We start from the raw sequence: 23,686 nt of genomic DNA on the forward strand, positions 1-23,686 counted from the left end.
GAGAACTCTCTGGTAACAATTCAGAAAGTACACCATCATCCCCACACCCTTCAGGGACATCCTCATGGGAAACTACAGCAGTGGTTCTCAACCTGTGGGTCCCCAGGTGTTTTGCCCTTCAACTCCCAGAAATCCTAACAGCTGGTAAACTGTCTGGGATTTCTGGGAGTTGTAGGCCAAAACACCTGGCGACCCACAGGTTGAGAACCACTGAACTACAGGGATCTCCTGGTCATTCTCTGCATCAGTATCACTGACCAAACCATTGCCATCTTGAAACTCATTAACATCATTCCCCACATCCAAAGCACCCTGATCCTGAAACACAATCACAGGCTGAACTCCAACAGGTGCTCAAAGTACCATTTTGTATTCACAGCAACTACACAAGTTATATAGCTACACAAGACTGGACTACTGTAACGCCCTCTGCATTGGCCTTCCTCTGTCGGTGATCCGGAAGCTCAAGTTGGTACAAAATGCAGCTGCTTGGCTTCTTGCGGGAATTCCGATGAGATGCCACATAACCCCAATCTTACTGCAGCTGCACTGGTTACCAATTGAGCACCGGATCACTTTCAAAGTGATGGTACTCACCTTTAAGGCCTTGCATGGTCTGGGGCCTTGGTACCTGAGGGACCGCCTCACCCCCTCCCAACCCCAGAGATCCCTCCGTTCTGAAGACCAAGATTTGTTGGAAATTCCCAGTGTCAAGACCTTGCGTCTAACAGCAACCAAACACAGAGCCTTTACAGCAGTGGCACCATCACTCTGGAATACTCTGCCACCTGAAGTCCATGCCTTGCCATGCTTTCCGCGGGGCATGTAAGACATATCTGTTTCGACATGCCTTTGATCTTTGAAATTGCTGTTTTTAAATTGTTTTTAAATTGTATTCGATTTTAGCCTGTTCTTGTAAGCCGCTCCGAGCCCCAGGGGAGTGGCGGAATATAAGTTTGAATAATAAATAAATAAATAAATAAACATGGGCTGGCCATCTGTGTCCCTTGGTGGCCCTACATGTTTGCCAACAGATTTCATAATTCATTGTTAATGGTGAAAGTCATTTTTTCCATTTTTGGTTGGATTTAATTTTGTAATTTTCAAGCAATAGAGTCAACAGTATCAAATTAAGGCATGTTTTGATGAATTTATTAGATTAATATATCTCTGCGTTGTTTTCTTCTAGATATTGACGAATGCTTGCAGAACGGCCGGATATGTAACAACGGGAGATGCATTAACACCGACGGCAGTTTTCACTGTGTTTGCAATGCTGGTTTTCATGTGACAGCTGATGGGAAGAACTGTGAAGGTCAGGATTGTCTCATCTCTTATGAATACTTTTCCCTCTGTGTGTACAACTGCCTTTGAGTGAGTGTGTATATGTATGTGGTCCTCTGTCTCATTCCTGCCCATAACGAAGCTTAATGAGATTTATTTTGTCTTCCACTCCATAGCTGAGAATAGGACCCTTATTGCCTCTTTCCAGTTTCAGATAAGGAGGTATGGAAGAGCCCAAAAGGGATGGACCGTAAATAGTTATCCAACTTGAATCTTGTGTAAGTGGTGGATGGATAGCAGGAAAAAACCACCCAGTTTCTCAAACCAGTGAACCAGACACATCTTGAAGCTTTTATAGGTGTTAAGGACTATCAGCTGATATACTCTGGCTCAGAGCTTTCCAAACATTTCATGTTGGTGATACACTACAGAGACATGCATCATTTTGTGACAGTAATTCAGTTTTAATAGCAAGCTAGAGGTTATCTCAACCCCTTAAAAAAGATATGGGGACAGACATCTATATATATAAAAATGCTCTGTGCATAATGAGTACCTTAAAAACAAAAGAACCAATGAACGAAATCACACCAAATTTGGCAATAAAATGTCTCACTACACAAGGAGTGACCATCACTCAAAAATTATGATTTTGTCATTTGGGAGTTGTAGTTGCTGGGATTTATAGTTCATCTATGAGCATTCTGAACTCCACCAACAATGGAATTGAACCAAACTTGGCACACAGGACTCCCCTGACCAACAGAGAACACTAGAAGGGTTTGGTGGCCATTGACCTTGGGTTTTGGAGTTGTAGTTCACCTACATCTAGAGAGCACTATGGACTCAAGCAATGATGGATCTGGACCAAACTTGGCACAAGCATTCAATACGACCAAATATGAACACAGATGGAGTTTGGGGGAAATAGATCTTGACATTTGGGAGTTGTAGTTACTGGGATTTATAGTTCACCTACAATTAAGGAGCATTCTGAACCCCACCAATGACAGAATTGGGCAAACTTCCCACACAGAACCCCAATGACCAACAGAAAATTCTGTGTTTTCCGGTGGTCTTTGCCGACTCTTCTGACACCCCCCTGGTGACCCCCCACCCCCAGGGTCTTAACTTCCCAGGTTAAGAAATGCTGCCTTAAGGCCACCCAGTCTAACTTCCTTCACCAGGGCAAGGAATCAAAGCCCTCCTGACAAAAAGGGCCATCCAGCTATTCACACACACACATATATGTATATGACAGATGCAGTATCAAAGATTTGAAAGGGATCCCTAAAGAAAGACAATGATATGTTCCATGTTCCAGAGTAGGCAAACCAGACACTCTCCACATCAACACTGGCAAAGAAACAGCAAGAAATACTGTTTACCCACAAGCATAAAGAAATTGCATATATTAGAAACCAACAGTTTCTCATTACTTTATTTTCCAGATCACCAGACTGGGCCACAGCAACGCGTGGCAGGGGAAGGCTAGTAAATTATAATAATGGAATGTATGGGAACACAATGTATCTCGTGAAAACTTTTTATTTATATATTTAAAAATATTTGATTTATTGCACATTTCATATAGAGTCCCGTTATATCTTTGACAAATAGCACATCACTATATCCTGCCATGGATGGTTTCTTTTTTAAAAAAAAAAATATTGAAAGGTTTTGTACAGATATCATAAAATAACTAATAAACTACAACATACCAAATAGGGGTTGTACAAAAACAAATACTCAAAGAGAAAAAAGAGAATAATAATAATAATGTAAGACTTCCATTTTTCTTCCTTTTGCCCTTCAAACAGTTATAACAAATTTACCAAAATTAAATCCATTTTCCTCCATCATATGTTCTATTTAGTTGTTATTCTTCTTCTTTAACATTCTTGTTTATATAGTCTTCAAATATTGTCCAGTCCATCATTTTCATTCCACCTCCAGTAACCTTTTTCTAACAAGAATGTCAATTTATCCATATCTTATTTTATTATTTTATCTTGTCCATTTGGCCTGCCCATCCTGTTCGATTTTATTTTGTGTGAATTTGCTTTATTATTTTACTTTGCTGTTGTAATTGTTTTCTGATGTAATTTTGTTTTCTGTTTTCTGTATATTATTGTGTTGTATTGTATTTTTGGGCTTGGTCTCATGTTAGCCACCCCGAGTCCCCATTGGGGAGATGGTGGTGGGGTATAAATAAAGATTATTATTATTATTATTATTATTATTATTATTATTTGAAACACAACAAGATGAGTCCACAGCAGACCCTCTGCTGGCTGTTGAATTGGATCACACGTCGGACACTTTCCTAGTGTCTAAGACTGTGTGATGTATCGGCGAATAATGCATGCAGATCCCAGTAAGGTGGCCTTCTGCAGCTGGCAGATGGTAATTTTGTCAGCGCCGATTGTGTTTAAGTGCAGGCCGAGGTCTTTAGGCACTGCACCAAGTGTGCCGATCACCACTGGGACCACCTTGACTGGTTTGTGCCAGAGTCTTTGCAGTTCGATTTTTAAATCCTCATATCGTGTCAGCTTTTCTAGTTGTTTCTCTGCAATCCTGCTGTCACCTGGGATTGCAACATTGATCCATACTTTGTTTTTTAACACAATTCTGAGGTCAGGATTATTATGCTCCAAAACTCTGTCTGTCTGAATTCGGAAGTCCCAGAGGAGTTTGGCATGTTCATTTTCTGTAACTTTTTCCGGCTTGTGATCCCACCAGTTCTTTGTCGCAGGCAGATGGTGTTTGTGGCACAAGTTCCAATGAATCATCTGAGCAACGGTGTTGTGCCTCTTCTTGTAGTCTGCCTGTGCAATCTTCTTGCAGCAGCTGAGGATGCGATTTATTTATTTATTTATTTATTATTTACAGCTTTTATATTCCGCCCTTCTCACCCCGCAGGGGACTCAGGGCGGATTACAGTGTACACATATATGGCAAACATTCAATGCCAATTTTTGACATACAAACATATACAGACACACACAGAGGCTATTTAACTTTTTCTGGCCGCCAGGGGAGCTGTCACTTTCATCTGCGATGCTGATGAAGCACTTCCGCATTCCCCGCATGCTTCCCTGTTGGAATGCTTTTGCTGGAGTCTTCTTTATGGCCTCATAAATCAGTTAATTTAGCCTCCCCACACTTTAAGGTGGTACCTAATTTTCCTACTTGACAGATGCAACTGTCTTTCGGGTTGCAAAGGTGAACAACAGGCTACACAATTGGTTGGAAACCCACTCCAACCTGGGCTGACTTCGTACTCATGACCTTTGGTCAGAGTGATCTTAATGCAGCTGACACTCAGCCAGCTGCGCCACAATCCCGGTTTTATCTGCTTCCTTCCTCTATATTATTATTATTATTATTATTATTATTATTATTATTATCTTTTATTTCCATTATTTTTATCAAACCATTGAGCCTTAGTGGGAATTGCCTCCTGTTTCCATAATTTAGCAAAGGTGATTATTGCTGCCTTTGTAAAAAAAAAAAGTAAACAGTTTATCAATATTTGAATCTTTAAATATATCCAAATCAAACATTTCTAAAAGACTATCCTCTAGGCTTGGGTAACCACGGAAAAATTTGGTTCTAAACTCGTTTTGTTTTTAGGGGGCCCTTGCGTTTCGTTTTTTTTTTAATAATTCCGAAATTTTCCTTTTAAAAATTTCGAAATGTACGAAATTTTGTATAATTACGAATCGATTCGTTAATGGCGGACGCGATTGCGCAATATGCTAAAAAAACCCTCCAAATGGGACAGGGGGAACTTCTGAAGCTTCCCTCTCCCTCTGTTGTTGACTGTTGGTGTGATAAAACAAACAACAACTATAAAACTTGCACCAGACATGCGAAAATAATTACGAAATAATTACGAAATAATTACGAAATAATTACGAAATAATTACGAAATAAATTGAAAAAATTGTTTCGAATCTAATTTACTCCTCACACTATTCCTGCATGGCTCAATATTGGATCGTAAGCTAATTTAAATATGAATTAATAATGAATTACGAAATTAACGAACGAAACCGCCCAAGCCTACTATCCTCCCACGGATGGTTTCTGTCATGAGACAAGTTGGTCCTGATAAAGCTGTTCGAATGGCGTGCAGCATCTTGAACTTACGGGTTTTATACTGAGTAATCGACATGCCTGGTGGGATCTTCTTGCAACATATCCTGGCCCTTAAAGGCTTCTATCTCTTTCAGGAAATGTAAACATAATTCAGTATGTTTTTACCTCCCAGACCCTTAGCCTTTGACAGGGAAAAAAAATGAAAAAAGGATGTTCTTTTATTCGGTTTCCCAAGGTCCTTGGGAGAATTCCAATGCTCTGCTCATACATTAGAAGGAATTTTGAGTCCTGGTCATAGAAACATTTTCTGGCAGAATATTATCTCAGTGATTCAGCTCAAAGATTTAATGCCAACATTCCTATTTGGGAGAGATACACATTTAAAAAAATATATTTGAGTCTGATGTAGAATGTAAGGGAAAAGCAAACATGCCATGTCTAGAAGAGCGATTCCAGTTCAAGGCAGCGGCAATATTAAGGGAAGTATCTCAGTTCCGGATATAGTTCTAAAGTCATTATGATCTAGTGATAAATGTGAGTTGTGGTTTCGTTAATCCTTAGAAGAGACAAACACTTCAAGAATCTATCCTCCATCTTCCTTTCAATGGGGAATAGTTGAAGAATCCAGGCTATTTCATAGAACCATAGAATCAAAGAGTTGGAAGAGACCTCATGGGCCATCCAGTCCAACCCCATTCTGCCAAGAAGCAGGAATATTGCATTCAAATCACCCCTGACAGATGACCATCCAGCCTCTGTTTAAAAGCTTACAAAGAAGAAGTCTCCACCACACTCCAGGGCAGAGAGTTCCATTGCTGAACGGCTCTCACAGTCAGGAAGTTCTTTCCCATGTTCAGATGGAATCTCCTCTCTTGTAGTTTGAAACCATTGTTTCACGTCCTAGTCTCCAAGGAAGCAGAAAACAAGCTTGCTCCCTCCTCCCTGTGGCTTCCTCTCACATATTTATACATGGCTATCATATCTCCTCTCAGCCATCTCTTCTTCAGGTTAAACAGGCCCAGCTCCTTAAGCCGCTCCTCATAGGGCTTGTTCTCCAGACCCTTGATCATTTGACTTGCCCTCCTCTGGACACAGCTTGTCAATATCTCTCTTGAATTGTGATGCCCAGAATTGGACACAATATTCTAGGTGTGGTCTAACCAAAGCGGAATAGAGCATGGGGAGCATGACTTCCCTAGATCTAGACACTATGCTCCTATTGATGCAGGCCAAAATCCCATTGGCTTTTTTGCCGCCACATCACATTGTTGGCTCATGTTTAACTTGTTGTCCATGAGGACTCCAAGATCTTTTTCACACGTACTGCTCTCAAGCCAGGCATCGTCCCCCATTCTGTATTTGCAAATATTGAAATTGAAGTATCCATCTCATCTAGATATATATCTGGAAATCCATCATAGTCTTTCTCTTTCACATTTTTCACTTCTCTCCCACCAAATCCCATGTGTTGAGAGTAATAAGAGCCAGTGTAATACGGAGGTCAGTCTGCTCAAACATTTTTCATTCCATTAAGAATGCTGCCAAACTGTCTGTTAAGTGTATTGAATTGCTTCAGCTTCTGAAGTAATTGCCTTTATTACACAATTATTGTGGTGTAATGTAAAATAAACCACTTTTGATCAGCTCACACACTGCCTTGCCAGAGAAAGAAAATATGCCACGCAGGTGGACACTAAAGAACAAGTAGTTTACTCTTCTTAAATCCAGAATGACATATGTACAGTGTGATCAGTTGCACCAACTCACATAATGTCCTTTTATGAGAGATTTAAAAATGGTCTTTCTTCTGTCCATGTGGATAAACTCCTTCAGCAGCTCATGAAGCGAGAGTACACTCCAAACTCTGTCCCTCTCTGCTTCTCTCTTCAATCTGTCTGTCTCTAAGCACGTGCATAGCTCAAGCCTGAACAAAAATGTAACAGTAACCAAAAGTTCCAGGCTCAGCCTGTTCCCCGGGCATTACCCAACCAATCAGCTTCATGCATCTTATTTTACAGTTGACACACACACATTAATCTGGTTTATCAGATTATCAATTATCAGATGCTTATGACAGCTCCTTCCTTTGAAATATACCTTCTGCACCAGTTGGCCTTCCATGAAATGCTAACCAGGGGTGCCCTTGCTTAGCTTCCAAGATCAGACAGGATCTGGTGCCTTTATGATATTTAGACTCTATATGCTCGCTACGTAGTCATTTTAAAGAATAAGAATACCTTTCAGTTCCAGGTATTGGAGCACGAAAGGTTATCTGAACGATTTTGTGGTATACCTTCCTGATGGATTTCTGTTTTGTGCCAAATTTTGTAGATATGGATGAATGCAGCATACGGAATATGTGTCTCAACGGCATGTGCATCAACGAAGATGGGAGTTTTAAGTGCATCTGCAAACCTGGTTTTCAGTTAGCTTCAGATGGACGTTACTGCAGAGGTGAGATTCAATTGCATATGTTATATGTTACGTATTATTGATGAAGCATATATAATGCTGAGATGCTTATTTTTGGCTTTTTAAGTCTCTTCTGCTGTGTTTTTCAGTGTTTTTATGAGTGATGGTAACTCGTTGGCCTAATAGGTGTATTGTGTCCAAATTTGGTGTCAATTCACCCAGTGGTTTTTGAGTTATGCTAATCCCACAAACGAACATTACATTTTTATTTATATAGACTTACATCAACTCCATGGTGGATCACTTGCTTAAAATGGACTTCCACGCACCAAAAAATTTATGGATAGATATATGTCTACCCTACTTTTTTCTGACAACTCTGCTCTACTCTCAAGAACACCAATTGGACTTAAAAGACCATTAAGAGCTCTGGCTTGATATTGCAGTGCGAATCAGCTACAACCTAACTACCCAAAAACTAAAATCACAGTGTTTGCCAAAAGACCCAAGCTTCACCTTTGGAATATAGATGGAAACCAAATCAATCAGGTCCCATGCTTCAGATATCTGGGGATAGTCCAAACAGGTGTTCGTAGCATCAGGCAAACATTACTTACTTACTTGGGCGATCCCTCGTTGTCCGAGTAGGATAGTCTTCCAAGATCAGTGTACTGGTGGGTCCGTAGGTGACTGTGGATCCCTATCCTTGATCTGCATCTTCTCCTGCAGTGAGGGCATTGATTTCCAGGTGGAGGCGGTCTCGGTCGGGGTTGGCTTGGTGCACCTTCCTCTTGGTACGTTTCTCTCTTTCGCCTTCCTCTTGTGCCTCTTCAAATTCTACAGCACTGCTGGTCATAGCTGACCTTCAGCTAGAGCGCTCAAGGCCAAGGCTTCCCAGTTCTCAGTGTCTATGCCACAGTTTTTAAGGTTGGCTTTGAGCCCATCTTTAAACCTCTTTTCCTGCCCATCAACATACTACTTTCCATTCTTGAGTTCGGAGTAGAGCAACTGCTTTAGAAGACAGTGGTCAGGCATCTGGATAATGGGGCTGGTCCAGCAGAGTTGATGGCGGAGGACCATCGCTTCAGTGCTTGTGGTCTTTCCTTCTTCCAGCACGCTGACATTTGTCCGCTTGTCTTCCCAAGAGATTTGCAGGATTTTTCGGAGGCAACGCTGATGGAATTGTTCCAGGAGTTGCATATGACGTCTGTAGATAGTCCACATCTTGCAGGCGTAAAGCAGGGTTGGGAGGACAATAGCTTTATAAACAAGCACCTTGGCCTCCCTACGGATTTCCCGGTCCTCAAACACTCTCTGCTTCATTCGGAAGAATGCTGCACTCGCAGAGCTCAGGCGGTGTTGAATTTCAGTGTCAATGTTGACTTTTGTGGAGAGGTGGCTGCCAAGGGAGCGGAAATGGTCAACATTTTCTTATGTTACACCATTAAGCTGTATTTCTGGCATTGGAAGGGATTGGCTGGTGACTGCTGGAAGAGCCCTTTGGTTTTCTCGATGTTCAATGACAGATGTTGAAATATCTGGGGATAGTCCAAACAGGTGTTCGTAGCATCATTACTTCAGTGCATTGAATGTATTTTGGAAACTTTCCAAAGTGGCAAAACGCTTTTGACTACTGAGTTCTGCTGAAAGCTGGAATTGATTTTATTATAGCGCATCTCCCCTTCTTATGCCTTTCAACGCCTGTAGAAAGTTGTGCTCTCAAAGGGACGAGGATATAAATGTGTTCCGGTGTGAGCTTCTGGACAGAGTTTATAAAAGTAACTTTATTCAAGTTCTGGATCTAAACTTATTGAGTTCAAACAAGAAGTCTGATAATTTAAACTCTCAAAATTTCATCCCCTTTGAGAGACGTTTTGTACCAACAAGCCAACTTTCTTCCTTTACCTCTGTTTTGGTCGTTGAGTTCAACATCTGCAACCCTTATTTTCTTAACTGAATAATTTGAGAATTGAAAACAGGTTGATTAATATCTTCACCTTTCTGATGATTGGATGCTCGTGTGCCATGGATATATTCTTACAATGGTATTTATTTTAAAACACAATTAGCAAACTAGCGCCTGGACCACCGAGGATGTGTTTGGTGCCAAACAACACAAGCCGAGTAAAACGCGGAGGTGTTTTGCTCTCCGTTTGCCCTTTTAAGGCCAAGGGGTGAAAAGGAGAAAATGTCACACGGCTGCTCATTGTGTATAGTCAGGAGAGCTGTCATGAAGTGATTACATTGTTAAGTGGTACATATCCTCCCACACAATATTTTATATTCATTCCTTTCTTTAATTCTCAATTTTTCCCTGAATGGGTGGGTGGCAGAAATAAGCATTATAACCATATCGGGACAAAAAAATTGCCTTTGCTTCCTCCTGAGACACAGTTGCTTTAAGAACAGAAAGTTTCAAAAAATGGCACATCAGTTCATAGGGTGATTGCTCTCACTTAGTTCTAGAGTTCTGGACATATTGGAGGACATGATTTGCTTATTTATTTATCGTGTCGGAAGCAAATTGAGGATACAATTATAATGTATAAAAAAACCCACAAAGTGTAAAACTTGGCATTATGCTAAGTTTCCTTTGACCCAGAAGCTGGCCACTTGGAGTGCCTCTGGTGTTGCTGTGAGAAGGTCCTCCATTGTGCATGTGGCAGGGCTCAGACTGCATTGTAGTAAGTGCTCTGTGTTTTGCTCTTCACCACACTCACATGTCATGGACTCCACTTTCTTAAGATGGGCTCTGCAATCTGTTCAGTGCCTTCCAAGTTGCCAAGCCTTCTGTGTGCCCAGGAGGGAGTTTCTCACCCAATCTCAGCCACTGATTGAGGTTCCGGGTTTTAGCCTGCCACTTTTGGACTCTTGCTTGCTGAGATGTTCCTGCAAGTATCTCTGTAGATCTTAGGAAGCTGTTTCTTGATTTTAAAGCCTTGTGCCAGCTGAACTGCTGACCGAAGGTCGGTGCTTCGACTCCAGGGGGGAGATTGAGCTCTCATCTGTCAGCTCCACCTTCTAATGCAGTGACATGAGAGAAGCTTCTCATAGGATGGTAAAACATCTGGACATCCCCCTGGACTATGTAGCAGATGGCCAATTCTCTCACACCAGACGTGACCTGCAGTTTCTCAAGTCGCTCCTGGTATGAAAAAAAAAGGTTTTGCATAAAATGTATCTTAGCCACAAGACTAAGGAATTATTATTTATGCGAAAGTGGAAAGCAGTGAGAATTTGGGGGAGACCTTAGTGGGGTATATATGCTGTATCGACAGCATTTCTTTTTTAACAAAACCTTTTTGCATCCAAATGTCCTTTAGCAAGTCTTGGGGGCATTTTGCTATGTTTTTGGGCTCAGAGAGCCCCTGTTTTTGAAACAATAAGATGTGATCAGCACTCCATCCCCTAAAGGTCATTTGGGGACATTCTTTGAACTCCAAGAAATAATCTTGGAGACTATGTTCTGCCTACAGTTTGCTCCAAACTATGAAAGAACTAGACCAGGCAATGCACCGCAGAAAAATCCTGTGCAATTTTGACACCATTAAATCGTTCCACGGGGATGGAGGAACTGCCAGTAAGGGATGGGTGCTGACAGATTTTGTCTCCATATCCCGAGAAACAATAGCTTGAGGATTAGCTGGACATACATACTAACAGCAATAAAGCATTGGTAGGAAGGCTGCAGAGCCCACTCACAACCTCTGTGAGACTTTCTGGATTGCTGACCTTTTCCTTGGATCTCTGGCATGTGTCGTCTGTTAGGCAACTTCTTGGGATCGCCTGCCCAATTCCTTGAGAACCGGGCCTCTGGGAAACTTGGCAGTGAAACGGAGAGATTTTGCTCTCTTGTGAAACATTATACAAATGCTTTTCCTCCCGCCTTCCTTTCCTGCCTCCTATATCCTTACTGTATATGTCCCATTTGATTTTTGAATTGTTGTTCTCCAGGGATTGCTTGGAAATGTATCCCTTGCAAAAGGAAGAAGATCCAATTCAGGGGACTTAAAAATTCCCCAACTCAGGGAATGGGGCAGAATCATTCATGGGATGAGCTCATGTTGTTTTAAGTTACTTTTGCTCAGGAATAATTCATTGAAACTGGATTCCCCTTTCTGCTTTGCTTGGATATCCTGTGGATAAAACTGTATGTAAGAGCCATGTCTTGGCTCAAATCAACGGAAGTGCTTAATTTAAATTCCTTAATGAAGCCTGTTCCCTTCTTTGGCAGACATTGATGAGTGCGAGACACCGGGAATCTGCATGAACGGGCGCTGCGTCAACACCGATGGCTCCTTCAGGTGCGAATGCTTCCCGGGCCTTGCTGTGGGGCTGGATGGACGCGTGTGTGTTGGTAAGATGAGTTCACTGTGCCAAGGGTTACAATTTGGTGTTGGAGTACCACCTTTTAAGGGGTTTAGCCCATGCCGACTTTCTGTAGCAACTATTAATATGAATTCCCAAAGATACAAGGTGGTAAAACCAGTTTACTATCATCTCAACCCACAACTGGAATGCCTGTGTTGCACTCCAGGACAGGAAAAGCCCTCTGACTGTAAACACCACATTGTTGATTGAAAAACAATCCATTTATTGAAGATAATTAAAAAGCAGCAAGTAAAAAAACACTTTAAAGAAATAGGTAAATCCAATTAGATAAGAAGATAAGCAAGAGCAAAAATAGTCCAGGGTAAAGTTCAGTAAAGTTCAAGCAAAGTCCACACTTCTCTCATATAATTCAGGAAAATCAGGAAACATTAATCCAAGGCATGACTAGACATTTATACATTCCAGGTGTCCAAACCATGAACAAGAAATACTTAAGACAAGAATCTTCCAAGCAAAGCTTCCATGAAATAAAGGACGAGAATTACATTGATTCCAACAATGCTTCATCTGACTATATTTCCCATATTTGGAACTTTTATCCCCTTATTAAGCTATTCCATGCACTCAGGAATTGGTTTTGTTTTACTTGAGATACCCTTATTTTTTTCTGTCGAAGCCTTGCAGAACACCGAAGGCACTGTTTGGCCTGCCTGTTTTGGCTAATTTCCTCTCGCCTATCTATTTGCTCATTAAGTCTTGCAGCTGGGCCAGGTGCCCAGTTGTTTTCAAGCCCCAAATCCTGGGAACCCTCTGGTAGCAATTCAGGGAGTATGCTATCATCCCCTCACCTTTCAGGGACATTCTCATGGGAAACTATACTTTACACAGGGGTCTCCTGGTCCTTCTCTGCATCAGTATCATTGTCCAAACCATTACCATCTTGAAATTCATTGGCATCACTTCCCACATCCAAAGCACCCTGATTCTGAAACACAATCACAGGCTGAACTCCAACAGCCTGTACCTTTTCTCAGATTGAAACATCTGAAGCTATAGAGTCTTTTGACTGCTTCTGCAGCTAAGATTGTTAGTGTTACCATTTAGCCGTTACCATTTAGCCAAAGTTACTGAAGCACATACATTTAGAAAAAGGGTACAGCTCTATTATCCAGGTGGAGGCCAGAAGGGGGTGCTAGAGAGAGAAGGATAGTCCATTTTATGGGGGTGGGAGATGGAGGAAAACCATTTCCTCCATTTTTGCTGGTTATTTCCCCTCTCCACTTTCCTTATCACAAATGAGGGTTGTTTCCACGATGGAGACATGGGTGGGGGAAATAAAAGGGAAAAAGGGGGAAATGTTTTTCCTCCTTCAACCCACCCTCCACCCCCATAAAATGGACTATCTTTCTCTCTCTAGCACCTCCTAGTGGCCTCCGCCTGGATAATGGAATAATACCAGAAAAAGTTAATTTGTTAATTTAAAATTGTTTTTAAATCCTTTAGTGTTGTTTTAATATACAGTTAGCAGCCTTGAGTACCATTATCAGGGAGAAATGCAGTCTCGAAATCAGCACAACAACAACCATAGCAACCGCCCCAATTTGTCAGGAATTGTCCTGATTGATCTTCTGTTCATAAAATGTCCCAGTTTCTCTTTCCCCCTTCTACTATCTCCCTTTCCCCCTCAGCTTACTTCAGTTGTTGCAAAGAGTTCAATATGGGAAGGAAGCTTGTCCTCCAATGAGGGGAAAGAATAGAAGGGGGCAAAGTCTTGCCCTTCCCTGTAGGCTCAAGCAAAAGCAAACTGCTGCAGCCTTTCCTGGGTTGTCTGTTCTTCCCCATTAATAACGTTTGCCATCTTGACCACACTCCGATGTTCTTTGGCCACACTTGTCTCCGTTTTCATCTGCGAAATCTTGGCGGGGATAGGACCATGGGGAGAAAAAACAAGCCTGTTTGCTTGGCAACAATAAATATTTTCCACAGCTCAGGATTTCAATGAAAGCAAAGAGGAGGGGAAGGCAGCAGTGCATTTGTTTGCAACCGATTACACAGGAGATTTAATCCCCAAATTCTTTACTGTTAGACTTAAAAAATAACTGATAACTGGTCACCCAAAGCATAATACTACATTTCCTTTGACCAGAAGCTAGCCACTTGGAGTGCTTCTGGTGTCACTGTGAGAAGGTCCTCCATTGTGCATGTGGCAGGGCTCAGACTGCATTATAGTAAGTGGTCTGTGGTTTGCTCTTCTCCACACTCGCATGTCATGGACTCCACTTTGTAGCCCCATTTCTTAAGATTGGCTCTGCATCTCATGGTCCCAGAGCCTTCAAAGTTGCCAAGCCTTCTGTGTGCCCAGGAGGGAATTTATCATTTGGTCTTAGCCACTGATTGAGGTTCCCGGTTTTAGCCTGCCTCTTTTGGACTCTTGCTTGCTGAGGTGTTCCTGCAAGTATCTCTGTAGATCTTAGGAAGCTGTTCCTTGATTTAAGTCATTGGCATGCTGGCTGATATCCAAATAGAGCAGTGGTTCTCAACCTTCCTAATGGCGTGACCCCTTAATACAGTCCCCCATGTTGTGGTGACCCCCAACCATAATATTGTTTTCATTGCTACTTCATAACAGTCATTTTATTACTGTTATAAATCATAATGTAAATATCTGATATGCAGGATGCATTTTCATTCACTGGACCAAACTGGGCACAAATACCCAATACACCCAAATGTGAATGCTAGTGGGGTTGGGCGAGGATTGATTTTGTAATTTGGGAGTTGTAGTTGCTAGGATTTATAGTTCACTTATAATCAAAGAGCATTCCGAACTCCACCAGCGATGGATTTGAACCAAACTTGGCTCCCATGACCAATGGAAAACATTGGAAGGGTTTGATGGGCATTGACCTTGAGTTTGGGAGTTGTAGTTCACCTATATCCAGAGAGCACTGTGGACTCATGCAATGGTGGATCTGGACCAAACTTGGCATGAATACTCAATATGCCCAAACACTGGTGGAGTCCCGGGAAAATAGATCTTGACATTTGGAGTTGTAGTTGCTGGGATTTATAGTTCATTACAATCAAAGAACATTCTGAACTCCACCAACCATAGAATTGGCTCAAACTTCCCACATGGAATCCCCATGACCATCAGAAAATACTGTGTTTTCTTATGGTCTTTGGCAACCCCTCTGACACCCCCTCGCGACCCCCTCAGGGGTCCCGACCCCCAGGTTGAGAAACACTGAAATAGAGGATGGCCTGGAGATGTCAGTACTTAAGTCAGTTTTTGTACTTAAGCTTCTAGAATCTTCAAGAAAGATGTGTTACAAACAGTTACTAAATGTAATTTAGGAGAAGCTGGGTCTGGTGCAGTCACTCCCCATCTTCAATCTGAATGAGGACATAGACTCCTTTTTAGGAACTATTGTTGCATCTTGAGCATAGGAAAGATGCATCTACTAGTTGGGATGTTTTATTTTTATTTATTTCCCAACTTAGGTATCTGGCATTGCCCGTGTATGCATTTTTAATGGGATCATTCATTAAATTGTAAAGCTGTCAATAAGTATTTCTAATAAGAAGCATCAGAAAATGCATACTTATGTTGTTTTGAGTAAAAGGTGCAGACAATCCCCATTTCATTGAAATCTTAATTTGTTGCCCAGCAGCTAATCCTTTCTATCAATTCATTACCCTCGTGTGGTTGCATGTTAGCATTACATGGTTGTCTTTTTAAAGTTGGGGGTCCTTGTCTCAAAACAGGATGATTTTTTTTTAGTTATTTCAAACTGGATAATAAAAGAACAGAGTTGTGCAGCGGAAGTGTGCTGGGCCCATAACCCAGAAGTCAGTGGACTGATAGTAAAAAGTATACGTGCCGAGTTTGGTCCAGATCTTTACAACTTTATTGTTATTTTAACTTCTCCCTCACAAATAATTTTCCTCCACCCCACTTCTATCTTACTCCGAGTTTTAATATTTTATCTTGTACATGCGGCCTGCTCAACGTTATTGTGATTGTGAATTATTTTATACTATGTTTTTATATTGCTTTCTGTATGTATTTTACTGTTGGTGTTTTGGTTTTTATTTTTCTTTATGTACATGTTTTTTGGGCTTGGCCTCATGTAAGCCACCCTGAGTCCCCATTGGGGAGATGGAAGCGGGGTATAAATAAAGATTATTATTATTATTATTATTGAATCATAGAATCAAAGAGTTGGAAGAGACCTCATGGGCCATCCAGTCCAACCCCATTCTGCCAAGAAGCAGGAATATTGCATTCAAATCACCCCTGACAGATGGCCATCCAGCCTCTGTTTAAAAGCTTCCAAAGAAGGAGCCTCCACCACACTCTGGGGCAGAGAGTTCCACTGCTGAACGGCTCTCACAGTCAGGAGGTTCTTCCTAATGTTCAGATGGAATCTCCTTTCTTGTAGTTTGAAGACATTGTTCCTTGTCCTAGTCTCCATGGAAGTAGTAAACAAGCTTGTTCCCTCCTCCCTTTGGCTTCCTCTCACATATTTATATATGGCTATCACGTCTCCTCTCAGCCTTCTCTTCTTCAGACTAAACATGCCCAGCTCCTTAAGCCGCTCCTCATAGGGCTTGTTCTCCAGACCCTTTATCATTTTAGTCGCCCTCCTCTGGACACATTCCAGCTTGTCAATATCTCTCTTGAATTGTGGTGCCCAGAATTGGACACAATGTTCCAGGTGTGGTCTAACCAATGCAGAATAGAGGGACAGCATGACTTCCCTAGATCTAGACACTAGGCTCCTATTGATGCAGGCCAAAATCGTATTGGCTTTTTTTGCCGCCACATCACATTGTTGGCTCATGTTTAACTTGTTGTCCGCAAGGACTCCAAGATCCTGCCTTTCTTCCAATATGGGAAATCAGGGCACCTCATTTGTGCTACCGATTCCATCTAACAGCTGACTTTCTCCCCTTTCCATTTAGATACACATATGCGAAGCACATGCTACGGCGAATACCGAAGAGGTCAATGTGTCAAGCCATTATCTGGTGCAGTTACTAAATCGGAGTGCTGTTGCGCCAGCACCGACTATGCCTTTGGGGAACCTTGTCAGCCTTGTCCTGCACAGAGTTCAGGTGCGGTGTGACTTTATCTCAAATGGAATTGTATCATTAGCAATCAAACGTTTGCCATAATGAAATCCGGTGTGGCGTAGTAGATCAACTGTTGGACTGGCTTGGATTCAGATTCTAATGCAGACTGAACTGTGAAGCTCACTGGAACAATCATTACACAGCCCAATACACAAAAATATTTTTCTCGGTGTCTTGGTTTTTAGGTCTATTCTCAGGGTTATTTGGGAACTGATTCAGAACATGCCATTGAATTGACCTCATCAGCTCTCATTTCTTAGATATGGCTATCATGGTTTTGGGTTGTTGTAAGTTTTTGGTCTATATGGCCATGTTCTAGAAGCATTCTCCCCTGACGTTTCACCTGCATCTGTAGCAAGCATCCTCAGATATTGTGAGGATGCCTGCCATAGATGCAGGTGAAACGTCAGGTGAGAATGCTTCTAGAACATGGCCATATAGCCCAAAAAACCTACAACAACCCAGTGATTCCAGCCATGAAAGGCTTCGACAATATCATGGTTTTCCTTGGGCAAGTAAATGGCGATTGGTAGATGCCATATGTTCTGATTCTCAAAAACTAGAGCTGATAGAAAGGGGGAAACTGGTGCCATTTTTTGAATCAGATGCACCCAGAAACAAATCTAACACTTAAACCCAAATGTGTGTTGTTCCGTGTTATCTTTCAGACTAGCATTCCTCACAGGGTGATTTTGAGGATAAAGTATACAGTCAGGCCTCCACATTCACTGGGATTATGATCACGGGACTCCTGTGAAAGTGAGAAATAAAATCTAAGAATTTTTTTGAGGAATTTTTAATCCTCCAGAGCAACTCTGTGGTCAGCATCTGATAGAAACCGATTCTAGAATCCTTTTAGAGGACCATAAATATCTAGATATGTGTTCTTTCAAGGAATCTCTAGCCTCTTCCTTCAACGTGACTTCTGATGAAGGTTGCTCTGGACTATAGCGATATCTAGAATGAGCATGTTGTTGTTTATTCAGTCTGTCCCTTCCAACTCTTTGTGACCTCATGCCAGAGAATGAGCATACAACAACAACAACAACAACAACAACAACAACAACAACAACAGAGTTTTGGAGCACAATATTCCTGATTTCACAATCGTGAAAAGCAACAAAGTATGGATTGTCGATGTTGCAATCCCAGGCGACAGCAGGATTGACGAGAAGTTTACATGATATGACGATTTAAAAATCGCTCTGCAAAGACTCTGGCACAAGCCAGTAAAGGTGGTCCCAGAGATGATTGGCACGCTAGGTGCAGTGCCTAAAGACATTGGCCTGCACTTCAAAACAATCAGCACTGAAAAATTACTCCCCAAATCTTTTTGGCCGTTGTCAGGCTGGCAATGTGGATGAATTGATTGTCATCCACACTTAAAATGAGTATTAATCTTACCCTCTCATCTGCTCTGTGATGTTCCTCTGCATTTTGTCCTTGTGCCACTCTCTGTCCACTCCCATTATGACTCTTTCCTTAAATAGCTGCAAAAGTCCATCCTACTCAGATCTGCACGCATTATTCGCTGATACATCACATAGTCGTAGACACTTGGGAAGTGCCCGATGTGTGATCCAATGCAAAAGCCAGTATAGTGATCTTGTTTGCTCTGTACTAATCTTGTTGTTTATCTAATAATAATAATAATAAGAAGAAGAAGAACAACAACAACAACAACGATGTCAATGATATATTTGTTACCTGCCTATCCTTGCAGCTTGAAGCAGGATACAACACACTTGAGATAGACAGATGCATGTAAAAAAAATCCACATAATTTATTTATTTATTTATTTGCAGTATTTATATTCCACCCTTCTCAGGGAGGATAACAATGTACATATACATAGCAAACATTCAATGCCATAGACACACAACACATATAGACAAGACACTCAGAGGCTATTTAACATTCCAATTTTCTGGCCACCAGGGAGCTGTCGCTTCACTGTCCATCTGCGGCAATGATGAAGTACCTTCCACATTCCCCGCATGCTTTTGCTGGAGATTTTTTATGGCCTCATACATTTTTAAAATTAGCCTCCCCACACATAGGTGGTACCTAAATTTCCTACTTGACAGATGCAACTGTCTTTCGGGTTGCAAAGGTCGACAACAAGCTACACAATTGGCCAGAAGCTCACTCTGACCCGGGCTGGCTTCAAACTCCTGACCTTTCGGTCAGTAGTAATCTAATGCAGCTGACACCCAGCCAGCTGCGCCACAATCCCAATAAAATCAAAACCAATTAATTCCAAATTTTATTTTTTTCAATCCAAGCTGCACAAGTCAAACCCAGATATGAGATAGGCCAACTGTACTGTTGATCAGAAGCGAGACAGAATAGAAGCATTGAGAAATAAATATATAACGGTATCATCAGAGGCCTGTGCCTTGAGATCTACTTAAATAGATGCTGGGGACAACACAGAAAAATAGGGATGTATTGTAGGGATGTGGAACAAGCCAAGCAATCAACATATATTCTGAAAATTACACATGACTGTTTTTGTTTTACAAGACAAAAAGGAAGTTTTCTTTAAACACTACTGGAATCTCTTGGCCAAATCTCTCCGAAAAACAATGTTCTGGAATGTCTAGCCTTGAAATTGGCTGCATGTTTTTAAGGAGAGAGATACCTTGAGAAGCCTTTACGTTTCCAACCTTTATTTTAATTGGCAGTTTTGAGAAAGAGACACAGGATGAGGATCACTTGAAACCAATTAAGACGGCTTTCGCTGGGTTTAAAAGACGAATGGTTGCCCGCCGTTTTGCCCCGTGCCACGTTAGTTCAACCAGCAGCAACGGAAAAGTTATCGGAGCCGGAAAAGGCCTTTCCAGTGCCGTCTGCTGCTATCGGCTCCCTCTTTGCAACTACACAGTAGAGCTGAGACGTTTTGTAAACGGAGATGGCCCCAGTCCATTGACTTCTGTTTTGTATTTGAATTAATTTAACAGAACATTTACACATGTGGAAGCAATTTCTTCTGGACTGCTTTGCACACCTCTCCTATTGTTAGAGATGCCAGCTCATGGAGGGCAAAATATAGGACAGCTCTCAGCTATTGATGTGAGGGTTTGTGGGGCTTCTTTCCTTTCGAGAAATGCATATTGTTTGAACTTTCAGTTCTTATAATGATTTTATTGAGAACTCATCTTTGTCATTTCAATCATCCCAGTTTTAAATAGCCTTCATATTTGCTAAATATCAATCAGTTTCCATGTAGTTTTAGACTGGGTTAGCAGTTCCACCCTCAGACTTTGCTTTATAAAAGCAAGAATGGCCACAATATTGGGGGAAAAAGTCAACTTATATCCCCATATCAAAAAGGGAAATGCGAAAGACTGCTCAAACTTCTGTACAGTGGCCCTTATTTCTCATGCCAGTAAGGGAATACTCAAGATCCTGCAAGGAAGAAGACTCCAGCAATACATGGAGCGAGAGTTGCCAGATGGACAAGCTGGGTTTAGGAAAGGCAGAGGAACAAGAGACCAAATTGCCAATATGCACTGGATAATGGAGAAAGGCAGGGCGTTTCAGAAAAACATCTATTTCTGTTTTATTGACTATTCTAAAGCCTTTGACTGTGTGGCAAGTTCTTGGTGGGATGGGCAGACCAATTGTGGCAAGTTCTTGGTGGGATGGGCAGACCAAGCCACCTTGTCTCTCTCCTGAGGAATCTGTATAAGGACCAAGTAGCAAGTCAGAACTGACCATGGAACAACGGATTGGTTCAAGATTGGGAAAGGCATATGGCAGGGTTGTATCCTCTCACCCAACCTATTCAACTTGTATGCAGAACACATCATGCGATGTGCAGGGCTTGAGAAATCAAAGGCTGGAGTTAAAAGAAACATTAACAAGCTTAGATATGCAGATGATACCACTTTGATGGCTGAAAGCAAGGAGGAGCTGAGGAGCCTTATCACCAAGGGGAAAGAAGAAAGCGCAAAAGTTAGGTTGCTGTTAAACATAAAAAAGACCAAGATGATGGCAACCAGGCTGATTGAGAACCGGCAAATAGAGGGAGAAAACGTGGAGGCAGTGACAGACTTTGTATTTCTAGGTGCAAAGATGACTGCAGACGCAGAGTGCAGCCAGAAATCAGAAGATGTTTCCTTCTTGGGAGGAGAGCAATGACTATTGAGCAATCTCGATAAAATCAGCAATCTCAATAAAATAGTGAGAAATATCACTGGGAATGGGGAAAGGTGCATCTACTAGTTGAATTACTAGGAGAAATATCACTGGGAATGGAGAAAAGTGCATCTACTGGTTGAATTACTAAGAGAAATACAACAACAACAACAACAACAACAACAACCTTTATATACCACTCTATCTCTCTGAGGGGACGCAGAGCGGCTTCCAAGTAATATCATCAATACATACAAAATAAACAACATAAACATAAATTTAACAAGACAATATAAGCATAAAAAATCACAATAGCACATATATATTAAAAATAATCCTGCCTGTTCAGGGCAAATTTAAAAGGGACGGGCCGAGACTAGTGCAATTTCTAGAGGGTCCGGGAAATTAAGTGCAATGCTACAGCAGGCAGCAGCAATAATAGGTAAAGTCTATGGCTGTTCATCTCCAGGCCAAATAGGAGGAAGTAACCTGGGTAATTGGTAGAAAAGGTTATGGCCATATTCAATAGTATCTGGGGCTGAGCTAGGACTAGTTGTTCTCAAAGGCTTGTTTAAACCACCAGGTATTGAGGCTCTTATGAAAGGAGGAGAGGGATGGGGCCTGTCTTATTTCTCTAGAAAGGGCGTTCCAGAGGCAGGGGGCCACCACCGAGAAGGCCCTTTCTCTCGTCCCCACCAACCGTGCTTGTGAGGGTGGTGGGAGTGAGACGAGGGTCTTCGCAGAAGATCTTAAAGTTTGCACCGGTTCATAGAGGGAGATGCAATAGTGAAGATAGGCGTGGCTCGAACCGTTTAGAAATAAAGCTAGGTTTAGTTTAGAAATAAAGCTAGGCTTTACAGGTGGAGAAACGACAGAAATAATTGTGAAATAATCAACTTGGTTAAAGATGTGTGATTTGATTTCATTTCATCCCCAGATGAGTACCATGGACTTTGTAGCAGCGGCCCAGGCATAACGGCAACTGGAACTGGTAAGTGTGTGCTACGCATAAATCATTCCTTCATTCAAGAAAAGAAAAAGTTTTTGGATTTCAAGGGAATGTTTTGTCTAAATTAGTTCAGAAACTTTTGTGAATGGATCGAAAGTTAATATCGATCTTCCCCTTTTTATATATATAGATATCAATGAATGTGCTCTGGACCCTGACATCTGTCCGAACGGAATCTGTGAAAACATGCTTGGAATGTACAAATGCATCTGTAATTTTGGGTACGAAGTGGATTCCTCTGGGAAAAACTGCTTAGGTATGAACCTTCCCCCCACCCCTTTCCTATTCCTATCTTAACACATTCCCATATGGTGCCTCATTGTTCCGTATTAGTGCCAGTTTGACTTTCTGATTTGTCTGTCTTGTTTCCTTCTGACCTTTAAGCTTCCTTCCCATCTTTGTGTTCCTGTCTGCCTGCCTCCCCTCCCAAACCCCAGCCTGCCAAGTCCTAATTCGATCACAGCATTTGGAAGGGAATTCCCCTGCCATTGGGAAATAGGCTGGAAGGAGTGTGTGTGTTCCTCCTCTCCCCTAAAGTGTGTGACATGGCTTCTTGTGTGAGTCTTCTGTGGCTTTTAACCCTGAAAGTGTTTTTTGTAATACACCCGATGGTTTGCTGAAGCCACATTCTGGCCTCGGTTGAATGGGCTGAGCTTGGGTTGGATTTGTTAAACCTACAGACTTGCCAGCCCTGTGATCATTCAATATTTTGTGACATTATGTCAATTTCCCTCCAAAAACTGGTTAACATACAAGATTGCATTTTGCCTTATTTCGATCTCTCTTCATTGCCAGTTGCATTGATTTTTAGATGACAATAAAATGGACAAAAGATCCAGCCAAAATTTACGGATTTGTTTTGAAGTGCATTGGCAGACCATGGACATATATTTTTTTAAAAAAATCTTTGCTATATTGCTTGTTGTGTCATCCTTGCAATGGCACGTTATTGTTATTTATTTGTCGTGTCAGGACAACCAGTCATATTATATTACATTTCTAACAGAACAAAGCAAACAAACAGACAAAATACAAAGTTTGTGAGTTTGGTAGTTGATTAAATGTCCTTTGACTAGTATCTGGCCACTTGGAGTGCTTCTGGTGTTGCTGCAAGAAGGTCCTCCGTTGTGCATGTGGCTGGGCTCAGGTTGCATTGCAGCAGGTGGTCAGTGGTTTGCTCTTATCCACACTCGCATGTCAAGGATTCCACTTTGTGGCCCCATTTCTAAAGCTTGGCTCTGCATCTCGTGGTGCCAGAGCGC

The 23,686-nt window shown here is 41.7% G+C and overlaps 1 protein-coding gene across 2 annotated transcripts in view; it reads left to right on the forward strand.

The window, feature by feature from the left end:
* FBN1 (fibrillin 1) overlaps positions 1–23,686 on the forward strand; it is a 264,999-nt gene that overhangs the window by 111,953 nt on the left and 129,360 nt on the right. For both annotated transcript variants that reach the window (XM_067471401.1, XM_067471402.1), the window contains exons 14-19: positions 1,190–1,315; positions 7,720–7,842; positions 12,035–12,157; positions 17,101–17,253; positions 22,353–22,406; positions 22,555–22,680. In XM_067471401.1, the coding sequence (XP_067327502.1) occupies positions 1,190–1,315; positions 7,720–7,842; positions 12,035–12,157; positions 17,101–17,253; positions 22,353–22,406; positions 22,555–22,680 (705 nt within the window). The remainder of the gene's footprint in view (positions 1–1,189; positions 1,316–7,719; positions 7,843–12,034; positions 12,158–17,100; positions 17,254–22,352; positions 22,407–22,554; positions 22,681–23,686) is intronic.

The sequence above is a fragment of the Anolis sagrei genome, chromosome 9 (assembly GCF_037176765.1).
Source record: "Anolis sagrei isolate rAnoSag1 chromosome 9, rAnoSag1.mat, whole genome shotgun sequence".
NCBI classification, from domain to species: Eukaryota; Metazoa; Chordata; class Lepidosauria; order Squamata; family Dactyloidae; genus Anolis; species Anolis sagrei.